The sequence below is a fragment of the Bos taurus genome, chromosome 13 (assembly GCF_002263795.3).
Source record: "Bos taurus isolate L1 Dominette 01449 registration number 42190680 breed Hereford chromosome 13, ARS-UCD2.0, whole genome shotgun sequence".
NCBI classification, from domain to species: Eukaryota; Metazoa; Chordata; class Mammalia; order Artiodactyla; family Bovidae; genus Bos; species Bos taurus.
The window spans coordinates 78,003,054-78,018,844 of NC_037340.1; the positions used below are offsets into that span (position 1 = coordinate 78,003,054).

The window sequence follows — 15,791 nt, forward strand, 5'->3', positions numbered from 1 at the left end:
AGATGAGATTCAAAACGTCTGGGTTCTAGGCCTGCTTCTTTCAAGCTTGAGGCTTAGTCTATCTCTTCAAACCCCAGGTTCCCCATCTTCTACAGAACTGGAGTTGGACCCCATGGCCAGGAGGCACGTGAAGACAATACTAAATAATTTTATTACTTCTGCTTTCCCTAGGAAGTCTCAATGTGGTGATAGCCTGTCTTCAACACCTCTGTAATCATGCTCAATCTCCCTTTCCTGCGTCAACAGTATCCGGCACGAATTCGTAAGACTATACTGTTTCTATTGTATTTGTTCCCCGTGCCTTGTGGAAATACGTGGTGTTGATTTTCTATTTGTAGCTTGGGAGTGGTATCAAATCTCCCTGTAAAATTTGTTTGCTGAAACTCGACTGAAGAGAAAGATTAAGGAATAGTCATGGGATTTTCCAGGCAAGAGTACTGGAGTGGGTTGCCATTGCCTTCTCCGAAGTAATAGTAACAACCATTTAAATTTTGGGCAAAAGTGGCTGAAGCACAAACCCTCCTCCACTCATACCAGTCTCTGGATCCGGATCTACACTTTTCCCTAGCGTCCGAGGGGCCAGGAGGCGTGGCCCGCCCGCTGACCCCGCCCCCAACCCGACACACGTTCCATAAGCCACGCCCCGAGCGCCCCTCACCGCTCTCGCTCCGCCCCTCGGCCTCCTCCTCGGCCGCTGAGGCGCGGCGGTCCGCGGCAGCAAGATGGCGGCGCAGGCGCAGGCCCCGGCCCGTGATGGTGGTGCGCAGCTGGCAGGACCTGCGGCGGAGGCCGACCCCCTGGGCCGCTTCACGTGTCCCGTGTGCCTGGAGGTGTACGAGAAGCCGGTGCAGGTGCCCTGCGGACACGTGTAAGTGGCGGGTTGGGGCCCGATCGGGGTGGTGGTAGGCAGGGGGTTCTCCTGACTGGGATGAAAATGGAGCTGAGGGAGTGAGGCCCCAGCAGGAAGGGTCTCCGGGCGGGAGCGGGAGGCCTGGCCTCGAGGCGCGTCCCCGCGGGGCTCCCGGGGGCCCGTGGACGTCGGCGGGGCGCTCTTCTCTTCCGCCCCGCTTCCTCCCCAGCGCCCGGCTCTTCCGTTGAGTCCGCTGCGTCCCGGGCCCCCTCCGACGCGTGATGGCGGAGTGGCCGCCTGCTGGGGGCGTGGGGCCCGAGGCCCGCCGGGTCCCCGTGAGTGGGCTGCCCGTGGTCCCTCAGCTAGGCCGTGTCCTGTGTCCGGCTCTGCCCGGCAGTTCCAGTGTGCTCTGAAGTTGGGGAAACGCTCGACTGGACCAAAAGGACGAAAGGGGAGTCCTGAAGGAGACCTGACCCGTCTGCCCTTCACGGGAAAGGGGTCGGGGGCTGGCAGGTGGCGGTGGTCCGCATTCCCACAGGCGTACGGGGCGTGTTGCACTGTGTTTGAAATTCAGAGCCTCCATGCTGCTAATAGGCTGCTTGTGAGGACGAAAGGAGCTTGTGTGAGAATGTGCAGTAATAGGCCCTGGGGTGGGCTTTGAGGCCGGCCACATTTGAATGGAAGCCTTGCTCCATCAGACCCGCAAAACGGCTGAGTGGAAAGAATTGTACAAAGTGTGGCTGCCCGCCTCCTGCTGCTGGGGGTTGATTTTGCTCTGTGGCCTCCCCCAGCGCTTATCACCGCGGGCATCGCTTGGGGTTGGTGTTAGGACCCCTCCGTTGGTCAGGAGGCACACAAGGCACCTGCTGGGCGTTCTTGTTCCTGAAGCAGTCCTGTGGGGCAGAGACGTGGCAGCCATTTTGCAGGTGAGGGCACCGAGGCTCCCTCAGGGCCGGCTCACCGTTGTCTGCTCTCCCCTGATGGACCGGGTGTCTGTTTGCCCAGAGAACCGCGGGCGCCTGGCAAGGGCTCCCCAGCCACCCGGCCGCCTTTTTGTTTGTACGCCAAGCTCTTTCCAGCTTCAGGCTGTTCCTGCTTGCAGTTCGGTTAGCCTGGAAGTCTTCTTGCCCCTTCAGCCCCTCTCCCGTCAGCACCCCAAATCCTTTCCATATAGGCCCAGTTCTAGTGACAGCCTCCCTTGTCACTCTCACGTTTCAGTTACCGTCCAGCTTCTCTCCGGGGGACTCCTCCTGCCTTTCAGAGAGTAAAACTTAGGGCTCATGAAGGCAGTGTTTTGCACCTCTTTCTGTCCCAAGTGCCCAGTGTAGTGTTTTGAGCAACTATCTTCCAATCTTATATTCAACTGCTGCTAAGTCGCTTCAGTCGTGTCCGACTCTGTGCGACCCCAGAGACGGCAGCCCACCAGGCTCCCTGTCCCTGGGATTCTCCAGGCAAGAACACTGGAGTAGGTTGCCATTTCCTTCTCCAATGCATGAAAGTGAAAAGTGAAAGTGAAGTCAGTCAGTCGTGTCTGACCCTCAGCGACCCCATGGACTGCAGCCCACCAGGCTCCTCCTTCCATGGGATTTTCCAGGCAGGAGTACTGGAGTGGGGTGCCATTGCCTTCTCCGTATATTCAACTAGCTAAAAATATTTGTATACACACTGTGTGCCAAATTGGGGAACATCCTAAGAAACAAGGTGATTCTGCCCTCAGAGTTCACAGTCCACTGAATTGATGATAAATAAGTACTAGCAGTGTTCAGTCAAACTCATTGTCCACTGGGAAAGTATCACAGAGATAAAGCCCGTGTGCGTGGGGGTGGGGCAGTGATCAGGTGAAGGCCACATAAGCTGAGAAACTGGTGAAAGCACACTGTGAGAATTGAAGCGGCCCCTAGGTGGCTTTCAAGTTGAATCCGCTTTTCTGTCAATCAGCTCTCATTAGGTTTACCTAATTTTGGATTACTTGAGTGGATTTAATTTACATTTAATACTTAAAAAGAGGCTTGACCCAGCACAGTTTACCAACTAAAGAGCAGCAAAATTTGAGGTTTCCTTGAGCCAGGTGGACCTTTCCAAGGTCAGAGGTCAGGGGGCAGTACTGATACTCAAACCTTGACTCTTGTCTATACTTGCCATACTAGCTCCACACGTTCATCAGTTCGATGCTGATTGAAAACAGTTGGCGGGATCTCTGTGAGGGCCCCCCCATCTCCCTTAACTCCCACCGAGTGCGTTTTGCTCTGCCTGGTTGATTTTTGCTAGCTTTTGTGCTTGAAAACAGCATCACTGAAGCTCTAGCCGCACGGGGCGTTGAGTTCTTATAAAACTTTGTTTCAAGCCCTGAATTTTACATCCCTCTCCAGGTTAGTGGAGTACAGCTGGAGACTGGCAGGTGGCTGGGTGCCCAGGACGACTTGTCTAGGGAGAATTATAACAGGAAGGGTGGGGCATCTAGAAGGCTGAAAAAGGCCCATCAGTAGGAAATGGAAACTGAAAGCCAGACCAACATTGTTTACTCTCTAAGTCACGTGCAACTCTGCGACCCTGTAGACTGTAGCCTGCCAGGCTCCTCTGTCCATGGGGTTTCCCAGGCAAGAATACTGGAGTGAGTTGCCATTTCCTTCTCTAGGTGATCTTCTCAACCCAGGGATCGAACCTGTGTCTCCTGGATTGGCAGGCAGATTGTTTACACTGAGCCACCAGGGACACCCGTCCAAGATACAGGGGCCGTTTAAAAGCGAGCTTGTTTGTTAGGCATGACAGGCACAGAGTGGCTTGTGAACATTGATCTCTGAGTCACAGCTAAGAAAAGCAGCATTGACGCCTAGCTGAATGACAGAAGGGAGAAAAATGTTAAGAGACAGTAAAAAACAAAAGAAACGTGCAGATTACCTTTGATTACATATCCAGAGTTCTTCCTGGCAGATTTTGCTATCTTGCCTTAGATCTCTGAGGTTGCAAGTGCAGCTGGGATATTTTCATGCCTCATTATTCCTTCTTTCTCTGTACCTTACCTCAGCATTGCCACCTGTCTAGGCTTCAGATATACAGAAAGTTGGTCATCTTTAACTTTTCTTTTCCAAATTTAGTAAATTGCCAAGTCCTCCTGAATCCATCCCCACATGATTTCCTGAATTCTTTATTGCCTCAGTCAGGCCCTCATGATCTCTTGCCTTCGGCCATCTATTTGGTTTCTTTGCTCATCTGAAAAAAAAAAAAAATTAAAACTGACAACTCTCTTGTCCATGCTAATCCCAGAATTATTTTTCTAAATCTTGATTTTGGTTTGGTTGATACCTTGCTTTAAGTACCTGAGGCTTATGAGGCAGAGTGGTAAACATGCACAATGCATGTAAGGAAATGGAAGCCTAGGGGCCTGGAATATTCTTCCCCTCCTCTGCCACTGAACTCTTCTGAGGCGCTCTCGTGTATGCTGTCTGAAGTCTAACCACTGCTGTCTTTCTCGGGTTACATCTGGCTGCTCTTGACTTTGTGTTTCCATAGTGCTTTGCATTCACCTCTGTTGATGGCCGCTCCTGCTTATGGTGCATTTCATACGTGCTAGACACTGTCCTAAGAGTCCACTATACGTAATCCATCCTCCCTAAATTCTAGAGGTAGGTACTGCAAGCCTCCACTTCACAGAAGAGAAATTGAAGTTCGGGAAACCCCAGCAAGATCCCTCAGTGGCCAGGGCTAAGGACTGAAGGCTGTGCCGTCGCACCTTCTGCTGCGTGTCACGGTAGTTCACGTTTATTTCTGTCGTTGGACCTGTGTGTTCTTTGCAAGGAACACTGCCCTCCTCCCCCTACCCTACCACCACCATTTTTATTGCCCAGAAGAACTGAATCAAGAGCAGGGATCGAGCAGTTTTTAATTCATTATCCATTGATGTCATTTTGAAAAGTTTATCCATTTTTGTTGTCTTGTCTCCACGATGCATGACGCAGGTTCTCTGTATGTCTTGTTCTAGCTTTTGCTCTGCATGCCTGCAGGAATGTCTGAAGCCGAAGAAGCCTGTCTGTGGCGTGTGTCGCAGCGCTCTGGCGCCTGGCGTCCGAGCCGTGGAGCTCGAGCGGCAGATTGAGAGCACAGAGACTTCCTGCCACGGCTGCCGTAAAAATGTATGTGGGAGTGGGGCGGAGCAGTCGGCGTCTGTAAGATGGGTAAAACACAGAGCTTGCCGCCTTGTTTCTGAACTTAGAGCGTAGCTGCGTGAGCAGCAGCACATGTGCATGCTGGCTGGCTGTGGCCGTGGCCGTGCTGTTGCATTTTGGTAACCTGATTGGTTGTGTGGTTTGGTTTTTTCTTTTAAATAATTGGTTTAGCATATTATATAGCTTAGCTTTGAAAACCATAGAAATCAGTTATCCCAGTTTTTTTCTGTAAAAGACCCATTTTTCCCAAAGCAGCATACACAGATTTAATTAGAATAAGACAGAGTGATATTTCTCCATTTTTTAAAGTATAAAATGTAGTCAGTGCCTCAAAACTACCTGCTGCAGTGAGTCTGAGGGGAAATTTTGTGATGTATTCACGACAGATATAAAACTGGTTCAGCTTTTGGCATTTGGCAAGGAGGGATTCTAGTACAAAGGTCAATATGAAGACATTTCACGATAGCGTGTCCAGTGTTTGAAACGCATCCGTGTTCTTTTTTTTGTATGACCATATTAGAGTCAAGAATATTTATTTTAAAATAATTATAACTGCATAGGAGAAATGCTATTGTTTTATTTTCAAAAGAGATATATACAGAATTACTGGGTTTTAAATAATTGTGATTTCATAATTCCAGACAGCACAAAAATATAAATCAATGTAGGCTTGTTCCCCACTCCAGAGATTACCTTTTTAAAAATACTTCCGTTTAGAAGGCTGCAAAACATTTCCCCGCTCTCTGACGAACACAGGTGTGGGTTTTATACAAACATAGATGTAGGATTTTTACAAAATAGGATCCTACTATAATATATATTTCTACAACTTCTTTTCACTTTTGAAAAATTTTTTTCACTCCATGACTTGTCGGACACCCTTGCGTGTCAGTTTCTTTAACACCTTAGTGTGAGCAGCCATGGACTGGGTGTTCTTTACCATTTCTTCCTTTCAGAGTAATTTGGCACTACGGGTACACAGTGGCTGTAGTTCTGAATAGAGCTAGTTCCCATCCCCTTTAACTGGGAGCTCTTTGGCAGCTTGAAGTCAAGTTCTTTAGCTGGAGATAAGACAGAAGCATCATGGTAAGCCATAGCGCAAGCACTGAAACATATTTTTCCTTCCAGTTTCTTTTGATTTAGAAACTCAAGATATTGAAGTACAATTTTGTCTTTCTGTCTTGCAAAGACTAGATTTTATTAATGAAGTAGAATTCAGAATCTGGTTTGTTTTTTTTTTTGTAAGAAGTTCATTAATTACAATCTGGTGACAGAATATTATCATTTAACTAGGATTACTGGCCTTTATCCCTTTTATGTAAATCATCACTTTGCTGCACTTATAATGGAATGTGGTTCTTGGCATGCTGAAAGTAGACGCGTTTTAAGTGCTGGGGTAGAAAACTTCAGACGCTTCACTGGGTTTGGAGTGTCTCTGTGAGCAGAGAGCATATCGTGAATAAAACAAACCTCTCCAAGAGTGATTTTAGAGTGGAAGCAGATATCCTGGTTTGCTCAAGTAAAACATCAGCCTTGATACTAATAGAAACCCTGCAAAAAAAAGTCAGAGTTTCAGGCCCTTCAGTGGAGCCAGGAGTCTCGTGAGGTTCTTTGCCTCCCCAGGGAGGTGTAGGTCTAGTTTACATCTTGCCTTTGCTTTGGCACTGTGTTGGATTGGGTACAAGATCCCAGCTAACTTGTGGGCTCTGATCCTTCCCACCTAAGTTCTTCCTGTCCAAGATCCGGGCACATGTGGCTACCTGTTCCAAGTACCAGAATTACATCATGGAAGGTGTGAAGGCCACCACCAAGGACGCGTCTCGTCAACCAAGGTAAATGGTTCTATGACTCTCTTCGGTGATGTCTGTCTTCATGAGTTTTGGAAATCTGTCTTCATGAGTTTTGGAAAGCAAAGGTGTAATTGTTAGGCTGGCTAAAGCTGGTGTAAGTTTTTGTTTTGGGGTGGTTATGGAGGACTCGCATGTTCACTTCAAATGCGGGCTAGACTGTTACTTTCAAAACATTTGACCTGACTCAGACGTGATCACCAGAATCCCTGTCCTAATGCATTGAGTGAACTTTGCTCCTCTGGGGAGGGGACAGTGGTTGAAATTACGTGGAAAGGTGCTCACAGAGAAGTTTCTTCTTTTTTCCTGCCTTCATCTTCCAGAAGCGTCCCAAACCGGTATACTTTCCCTTGTCCTTACTGTCCTGAGAAGAATTTTGATCAAGAAGGACTTGTGGAACACTGCAAGTTATCCCATAGCACGGACACCAAATCTGTGGTAAGAGAAACTTGAGTTTTTTTGTTTTGTGGGTTTTGTTGTTTAAATTCTTACAGGGGAAAAGTCAGACTTTACAAAAAGTTAGAGGATTAGTTAATGAACTCTAATGTACCCTTTCCCTGGACTCACAGATTAAGATTTTACCATATTCGCTTAACCATACTCTGTATACATATTTTGTGCTAGCCATTTGAGAGTAGGTTACAGATACCCTGATCCTTTGCCCCTAAATACTGCAGCACATATCTCCTAGGAAGAAGTATATCTTCTTAGAAAACCACATTTTTTGTGTTTTAATTTTCACACTCAGGAATTGTCACATTGATACAAGCTAATACCTGCAATTCCGTTTAAATTTTAACAGTTGAAATGTCCTTCAAGGCAGTTTTCCCCAGCCCGCAGATCCTGGATTTGTGTTATATTTGAATGTTAAGTCCCTTTAGTCCTCAGTTTTTCTTTCTTTCATGACCTTGACGTTTTTTAAAGAGGGTGGGCCACTTGTTTTGTAGCTTGTCCTTCAATTTGGGTTTGTCTGTTTCTTCATGATTACCTACGCGAATGCTCTGTCCCCTGCGTACACATCAGGGGTGTCGTCTGTTGCTCCCATTGTTGGTAATGTTAATTTGGATCTTGTTGGCCAAGTTTCTACATAAAGTTGCTGTTTTCCATGTGAATAGCTTCTTCATAGTTGCGGAGAAAGAGAATTTAGATGGAAGTATTAGGAAAGTGCTGATCAGTCTTTGACATTTAATTTAAATATCAAGGCTGACATATGGTTTCCTTAAAAAGTTCGAATTTGGCCCCTCTCAGCAGTGTCACCCCACCCTCTTAGTATGATTGACAGACAGGCCTTAATACAACTTTCTCTCTAGTTTCATTTCTATTTTCCCATTTATCTTACACCCCAAAGCCAAGTTTTCAGCTGCTGCCTCAAGATGTTTTAGTTACAGTTCTTAATAACTAACTACTGATTGAAAGAGCCAGTGAGCTTAGACACAGAGACAAACAGCCACCGCCACCTGTCCCCATTACCCCTTTCCATTTTAAAGTTAGCCAGGTAAACTCACCTATGTTGCTAATTATGAAAACTAAAACGGATGTTAAATCAAATGACAGAGATACTTTCATTCATTTCCTGCCACCATCTTCCCTGCACTCATTTCTATTACTATTATTAGTAATAGATTTCTAGCTTTTGATTGGAAGTGTGATTTGTGCATGTCTTCCTTTCTTGTCCCCCTTTTGATGCCAGTGACGGCGCATTCTGCACACTGTAACCGGCGTCGCCGACGTTGGTTTCACGTCAGGACATGTGGATCGGATTCTTTTTTAATGAGCTGCCAGTTTTCCATTACTGGTCTCTGTACCATGATTTAACTGGTCCCTTATTGACAAATGTCAGGGTTACTTCTGACAGTATCTAAAAATCTAAGGACTGGATATTAATTGCTACTAAAAAATGGTTGTTTGATGGGTGAGATAATAAGTAATATTATAAAGGGAAACACATTTTTAGGACTGTTCTGAAAGAGTTAAGGGTGAATTGTATCTTATTTTTAAATGCTTCATTTATTGCTGAAGAAAGTGTGCCACACTTAAATCTAGGCATTGGGGATAAGGAATAGTTTATTAAATTATTATTTCCTATAGTCCTGAAGTTTTTCATGGCATGTTTGAAAAGACTGCCATGGATTTTGACATACCTTCGCCTGTATTTTTTTATGTCTGTGAAGTAAAGTCTTGAACTGCCACCAGGTAGGCCGACTGTGCTCCTTTCTCCGGGGCCTGGCGTGCAGTGACCGCAGACAGCGCCCTTCCTGGTAGTGTGTGCGCCCTGCTGCCTGGATGGTTGCCCTAAGGGACCTTGGAGACAGGCTTTTTCCACGGACATTTCTGTCTGGCCTCATGCTATTCCCAGTCTAGGCTCCAGACAGGTGTGCAGGGTGCCTTTGGAAAGCCCCAAGGCACAGTGGCCAGGGCCCACGTTGGCCAAGTCATAATGTCCACCGGCACCAAGCTGCTGAACGAGGAGTATGTGATTGAGGCCCTTTTCAAGGCCAAGTTCAAGTTCCCCTGGCCACCAGAAGATCCATATCTTCCAAGAATTAGGGATTTGCTAAGTTTAATGCAGGGAAGCCTGGCGTGCTGTGATTCATGGGATCACAAAGAGTCGGTCACGACTGAGCAACTGAACTGAATGCAGGTGAATTTGAAAACCTGGGGGCTGAAAAGTGGGCCCATCCCAGATGGCTCTGGGGTCAGCTTCATCCCTAATCATGGCCCCTGGACAAGGCCTTGTCCCTTCCTCAGTCAAGGCCATCAGTAAATTCTACTTCCTGACCAAAAAAAAAAAAAAAAAATTAGTCTAGATACAGATTAATTTGGTCAAAGGTTAACTATATGCATAATCTTGATCAGATCAGATCAGATCAGTCGCTCAGTCGTGTCTGACTCTTTGCGACCCCATGAATCGCAGCACGCCAGGCCTCCCTGTCTATCACCAACTCCCGGAGTTCACTCAGACTCACGTCCATCGAGTCAGTGATGCCATCCAGCCATCTCAGCCTCTGTCGTCCCCTTCTCCTCCTGCCCCCAATCCCTCCCAGCATCAGAGTCTTTTCCAATGAGTCAACTCTTCGCATGAGGTGGCCAAAGTACTGGAGTTTCAGCTGTAGCATCATTCCCTCTGAAGAAATCCCAGGGCTTATCTCCTTCAGAATGGACTGATTGGATCTCCTTGCAGTCCAAGGGACTCTCAAGAGTCTTCTCCAACACCACAGTTCAAAAGCATCAATTCTTTGGCGCTCAGCCTTCTTCACAGTCCAACTCTCACATCCATAATGACCACAGGAAAAACCATAGCCTTGACTAGACGAACCTTTGTTGGCAAAGTAATGTCTCTGCTTTTCAATATGCTATCTAGGTTGGTCATAACTTTCCTTCCAAGGAGTAAGCGTCTTTTAATTTCATGGCTGCAGTCACCATCAGCAGTGATTTTGGAGCCCAGAAAAATAAAGTCTGACACTGTTTCCACTGTTTCCCCATCTATTTCCCATGAAGTGATGGGACTGGATGCCATGATCTTCGTTTTCTGAATGTTGAGCTTTAAGCCAACTTGTTCACTCTCCTCTTTCACTTTCATCAAGAGGCTTTTGAGTTCCTCTTCACTTTCTGCCATAAGGGTGGTGTCATCTGCATATCTGAGGTTATTGATATTTCTCCCGGCAATCTTGATTCCAGCTTGTGTTTCTTCCAGTCCAGCGTTTCTCATGATGTACTCTGCATAGAAGTTAAATAGGCAGGGTGACAATATACAGCCTTGACGAACTCCTTTTCCTATTGCTAAACTCCTCTATGGTATCTGATACTACAGCTTAATTTTCTCTCCTTTTCCCCCTTCCTTTGGCTTCCTGAAATCCCTCTGATTACTTTGTCTCGTTAAAGCCCTTGCCCCTCCCCATTCTGCCCTCCTCCTGCAGAACTCTGTAATGGTCAGTGTTTGAGCCCTGCCCTTCGGAAGTCTCCCCCTCAGACTCTGGTCCTGTCCATGCCGTGCTCCACAGCACCAGCTCTTCCACTCGAGGAGCTGCCCATCATGTCACATTCTTCTCGTGTCAGCCCCATCTGTCACCGTATCTTCCTTGTAAAGTGAATGGTGACGTGCTATCGCCAATCCAGCCCACTTAGGCCTGGCTCTCCCCCTTCCCACTCCTCTCGGCCTCTCTCCAGGAATTTTCCACTCTAGCCACACTGATTGGCTGTTTGCCATGTACTCTTTGTCTTTCCAATACCTCCGACTCTGCAAAGCCGGAATCAGCCTCTTGTGTGAAGGCTTTTTACCCTGAGCCCCTTCATCTGAACATTTACTGTATAAAAATAGTATGTAAGACTGTGTTACTTCCTTGGGATGTTGCTCACCTGTCATTTCCTTGGTTTTCTTTGTGCTTTTACTATCATTTTGCCCACTGGGTTGGAAGGCTCAGTCTGGGCCCCTCCTGGTCTGACAAACTGACCCTGTTCTCTCCTCAGTAGGGGATTAGAAATGGGTGGTATCATGGCTTAAAGCCTTTACCCACCACCCACACCCTGCCCTGCCTGTCCATTTGTCAGTAGGAGACTGATGTCTTCCAGGATGTGAATGTGCCCTTGAGGGTGTGACCGGGTGGTGGGCCGGGAGTCAGGAAAGCTGTCCTGGAGCAAAGGTGGCCGGACACAGTCCACAGAGGGCTGGTGTCTGCTCAGGCACCGAGTACCTAAACCATCCCTGACACCATGCTTCTGTGCCGGAAGGTGTGTCCCATATGCGCCTCGATGCCCTGGGGAGACCCCAACTACCGCAGCGCCAACTTCATCGAGCACCTCCAGCGCCGGCACCAGTTCTCCTACGACACCTTCGTGGTGAGTCTGCAGCCTGGGCGCTGATTCCTGACCACCCCCCCCACCCCCACGCGCCACCCCCCTCAACCCACCTGCACCCAGCGGACCACATGGCTCCCTCCCTCCCCTCACCCGAGAACTGCGGGCCCCCGGGGGGGTTGTCACTGATGTGATGGGCTCCCTGGAATGACAGCTCTGTGGCGTTTAAGGAAGTGAACTGGCCAGCCATCGAGACTGAGACAGAGTGAGCTTCCTTTTATGTTTTCCAAAATTTTTATCCACTTTGTTTCGTATGTGGCTTCTAGCTGTTACAGAACCTGGTTTGGGATCCTTAAGCTCAGAAGCCCATGGGTCCAGGCAAGTCATGGATGTGATTGTCTAGGGAGTTACAAGCTGGACAGTGTATATGACTCATCATGCTGCCAGCAGCTCCAGCTGATGAGGGCAGAGCTGGGCACTGTGTTGCCAGGTTCCTTCCTGCCCCAATACCAAGAAGCTGGAAAGGCAGAATTTCATGTGAAGTGTCCCATATTTATTTCTTCAGGTACTTCAGGTCAAATCAAACACACTGGGACTTCCCTGGGAGTCCAGTGGCTAAGACTCCATGCTCCCAATGCAGGGGGCCTGGGTTTGATCCCTGTTCAGGGAACTAGATCCCCCATGCCACAACTGAATGCCGTAATGAAGACCTGGTGCAGCCAAATTTTTTTTCAATTTAAAAATTAAAAAAAAAAAAAAATAGCCAAACGTGGTCATCAGGTTTACATCCTTCCCCTGGAGCTGAGTGGTTTGAAGGGCACACTGTTGTCTTGGCATTATGGTGACAAATCCAGCTAGTTGTCTCAGGTAAGCCTTTTATTTACATATATAGGTGTCAGGTTAGGATTTGAGAGTAGCATTCAGTCTCAATGGCTGTGTTTCAGGACCTAAGATAGAAAGCATGACTCTTTCCTGAGTTGTCCTAAAGAGCAATTTACTCTTGTCCTAATGAGAGTATCTGAAATTCAGACTTCAAAATTAGCATCTTTTTGTTAAAGATGAATACAGTTGCCAAGACAAGCCCAAGTAGGTAGCTTTGCCTTACTGAATCAGAGAGGCTGTTTTCACCCCGGGCACTCCAGCTCTGAGAACCTGCTCTGTGCCAGGCTTCACGCAGGTGCCTGACCGTCTGAGGGTGCCGTGGGCATGTTCACGGTCAGGGTGAAGTAGCTGCGGCATGGAAATCAAGCAGCTGCCCAGGGTCAGGCAGCCGGCATCGCAGACCGTGCAGCTGGGCCCTGGCCCTTCTCCAGAGCTCTGCTCAGATGCCCTGCTTCTCCGACCCACAGTGAGTCCCCTCAGCTGCACACAGTTGCTAAGCGTCTGTGTTGTCCACAGGATTACGACGTGGATGAGGAAGACATGATTAACCAGGTGCTGCAGCGCTCCATCATTGACCAGTGAGCAGGCGCGCCCGGGGCTGCCCCCAGCCTCGGCTCCGTGTGGAGAACGTGACTCGCCCCCGAGTGTGCAGCAGGCCTGGGAGTGGGCCTGGTGTTAGGGCAGGGTCACTCCGAACAGGGAACGGGCCCGCCTTCCCCCGGGGCTCCGCTCACCTGTGTGTCTCCTGTCTGCTCTCGTCCTGCTCCTCAGCCGCTTTGCGGAGCCTCTGTCCCGTCTCCGGAAGGGAGCCCAGCTGCCCCACCTGTCCGTGGGTCACGCTCGCACCTCCTGTCCTCCTGTCCTGTGTCGATCTCTCAGGTCCTCCAAGTCAGCTAGGACCTTTTCTGGGTCATGAATAGCACAAGTGAGACAAGTGTCTCCTCTCCTTGTCCCCGGGGTATGTGATCTCTGGCAATAAGGCGTCTCGTGGGTGATGGAGCTGCTCCCGTGCTGTGCGAGTTCCTGTGTGTTGGTCATTGGCAGCAGCTGCCGGAAGCTGGAGTTACCTCATGGGAAACATTTCACAAGTCCCGTTGGAGTGAGTGTTCTGAGCTGAACATGGTCTGATGCTGGGAGTTTTGATGAGTGCTGTTTCCCTCCCATTCTTGCACACCCTTAGGATTAACTGGTTCAACCTTAAATGCCTGCATGGTGCCTTCTTAGGGTAAGGTGTAACCACATATTTTTAGTGAAAAGTGTTTCTGACTTAGGAATTAAACTCCATTTATTCCTAACTAAGGAGAAGGGTCAGCTTAAGTGAGGTGGGAGGGCCACAGCTTTGGGTTCTGATTTTTTTCAAACTAATGAGTTACTTTCCAATGACTTAGTCATGTTTGCCTCTCTGGGAACCTGCTTACATTCTTGTCCTCGAAGCACAAAGAGGGGCCCTCAGATGAGTAAGAAGTCCTGGGCCCAGGGGGTACTAGTTCTGTCATCTTTTATTTGGCAACTTGGATTAACCTGAGGCTTGCTTTCCCTTGTCACAGACTTCTTCCTTATAAAACTGGTTTCAACACGTTAATCAGTGTACGAAGACCTGCCTTCTGAGGCGGAGGGGTTAGGGGAAGTCCAGCCTCCCCACCTGCTGTCTCTGACAAGACCTGCAGGTCAGGAGGCACAGCACACCTCCTGGGAGCAGTTGGTCATTGAAACTGTCTGCCAGAAACTTGCTTTGCTAACAGCTCAAGAAGCTTGAAGTTCACCTTGTTTCACCAATGTTAATAAATAAGGCCGTGGGCTGTCTCATCTGGAGGAGCAGAGCCTCTGGTAGACCAGAAGGCCCCCTGTCTAGGTTCATTTTTCCCTGTTAGACTTCCTGTCTGAATAGGGATATTTTTGTTGGTCAGTGGCTGAAGTTTCAGGTGACCCGGGGTTCTGGGCCTGGACACCGCTGCTGGGGCCTCGCCCTCCCTGCCGCTGAAATCTCACGTGCTCAGGAACCGGTAGGGACCGGGTCTAGTGGGGCAAAGTAACTTTCTCTAACGCGTTGTCATTTGGGAGGGCCCGGGTGTTGTTACAGCTTCTTCACTGTAGTTTTGGAAAAAGTTTGCTATGACCCTCCTGAATTGAGATCATCTCAGCCTAAGTTTAGAGGGAAATTTAACAAAGCCTCACCTGATGGTCTCACAGTGGTACCAAAAGACGAGTTTCATTGTATTAAGTGCACTTGATGTATTTCTAATAAGATGACTCTCCAGAAAGTGACGTTTGTTATGTTCTGGCTTTTAAAGTGAAATATAAATAAATCTCATGATTTATCCAACTGGTACCCTGTAATGCCTGTTGTTGTTAACCTCAGTTTGCTGAAGCCTGGTCTTGGGGAGCCTCTGGAAGACTGTTGTGCTTTTTAAGGGGAAGTTCTTGTCTGTCACGAGTGAGTTCCATCTGGCTCTGATCTCAGCTCTGACTCTTCACCAGCTGGCTTTACCGGGTCTGTTTTCTCTGGAGAACAAACCCACCTCCCTGCCACCCCTGTCCCCACCGTCCTCCACCACAGACACACACGTTTGGGAACTCCAGTGAGGCAAGAAGTGATCCTGTTCCGTGAAACAAGACTTCAGGTGCCTTAGCAACAGCCCTAAAACATCGCAGTAGTGGGTTCCACACGCAAAGATCTGAGGTCATGGGCGTGTCTCGGTTCTGCACTCTGCCTCTGGCTGTGGGACATCTGGAAAGTACTTCCCCTTCTGAGTTAAATAGGTTTATGTCGGATCCTTCGGCATGTGTGACTTTGCTGATGGCTCAGTTAAAGAAGGTACCTACAGTACAGGAGACCTGGATTCCATCCCTTGATCAGGAAGATCCCCTGGAGGAGGGCATGGCAACCCACTCCAGTATTCTTGCCTGGAGAATCCTATGGACGAGGAGCCTGGTGAGTTATGGTCCATGGGGTTGCAAAGAGTCAGACACAACTGAGTGACTAACACTTGGACACCTGTGGAAGCCTGGGAGCTCTACTGAACGTACATTATCAGAATAAATGTTCTGAACATCTATTTGCTGGCAAGCTCACACCTCATTAAATTATTGTGCTGTTACTTGTTTTAATGGCTGTCTCCCACACGAAGCTCAGGGGGGGCAAGGACCAGACCTGGTGCGCCACTGTCCTCCATGCTTGGCTCCAACTAGACTCCATAAATATTCCTTGGATTTAAAGGGAGCCCTTTTACAATGGTACTTCCTTTTCTGTGGTGA

At 48.3% G+C, this 15,791-nt stretch overlaps 1 protein-coding gene and 1 non-coding gene across 2 annotated transcripts; both read left to right on the plus strand.

The window, feature by feature from the left end:
• Positions 1–693: 693 nt before the first annotated feature.
• RNF114 (ring finger protein 114) lies at positions 694–14,859 on the plus strand. Its single transcript, NM_001024531.3, is given in 6 exon segments — positions 694–868; positions 4,830–4,980; positions 6,739–6,845; positions 7,184–7,298; positions 11,589–11,696; positions 13,053–14,859. Coding segments are annotated over 6 exon segments (693 nt in total). The 5' UTR covers positions 694–722; the 3' UTR covers positions 13,119–14,859.
• Positions 9,044–9,174, plus strand: LOC112449452 (small nucleolar RNA SNORA70). Its single transcript, XR_003038017.1, has one exon. It is a non-coding gene; the product is annotated as a small nucleolar RNA SNORA70 (small nucleolar RNA).
• Positions 14,860–15,791: the final 932 nt, after the last annotated feature.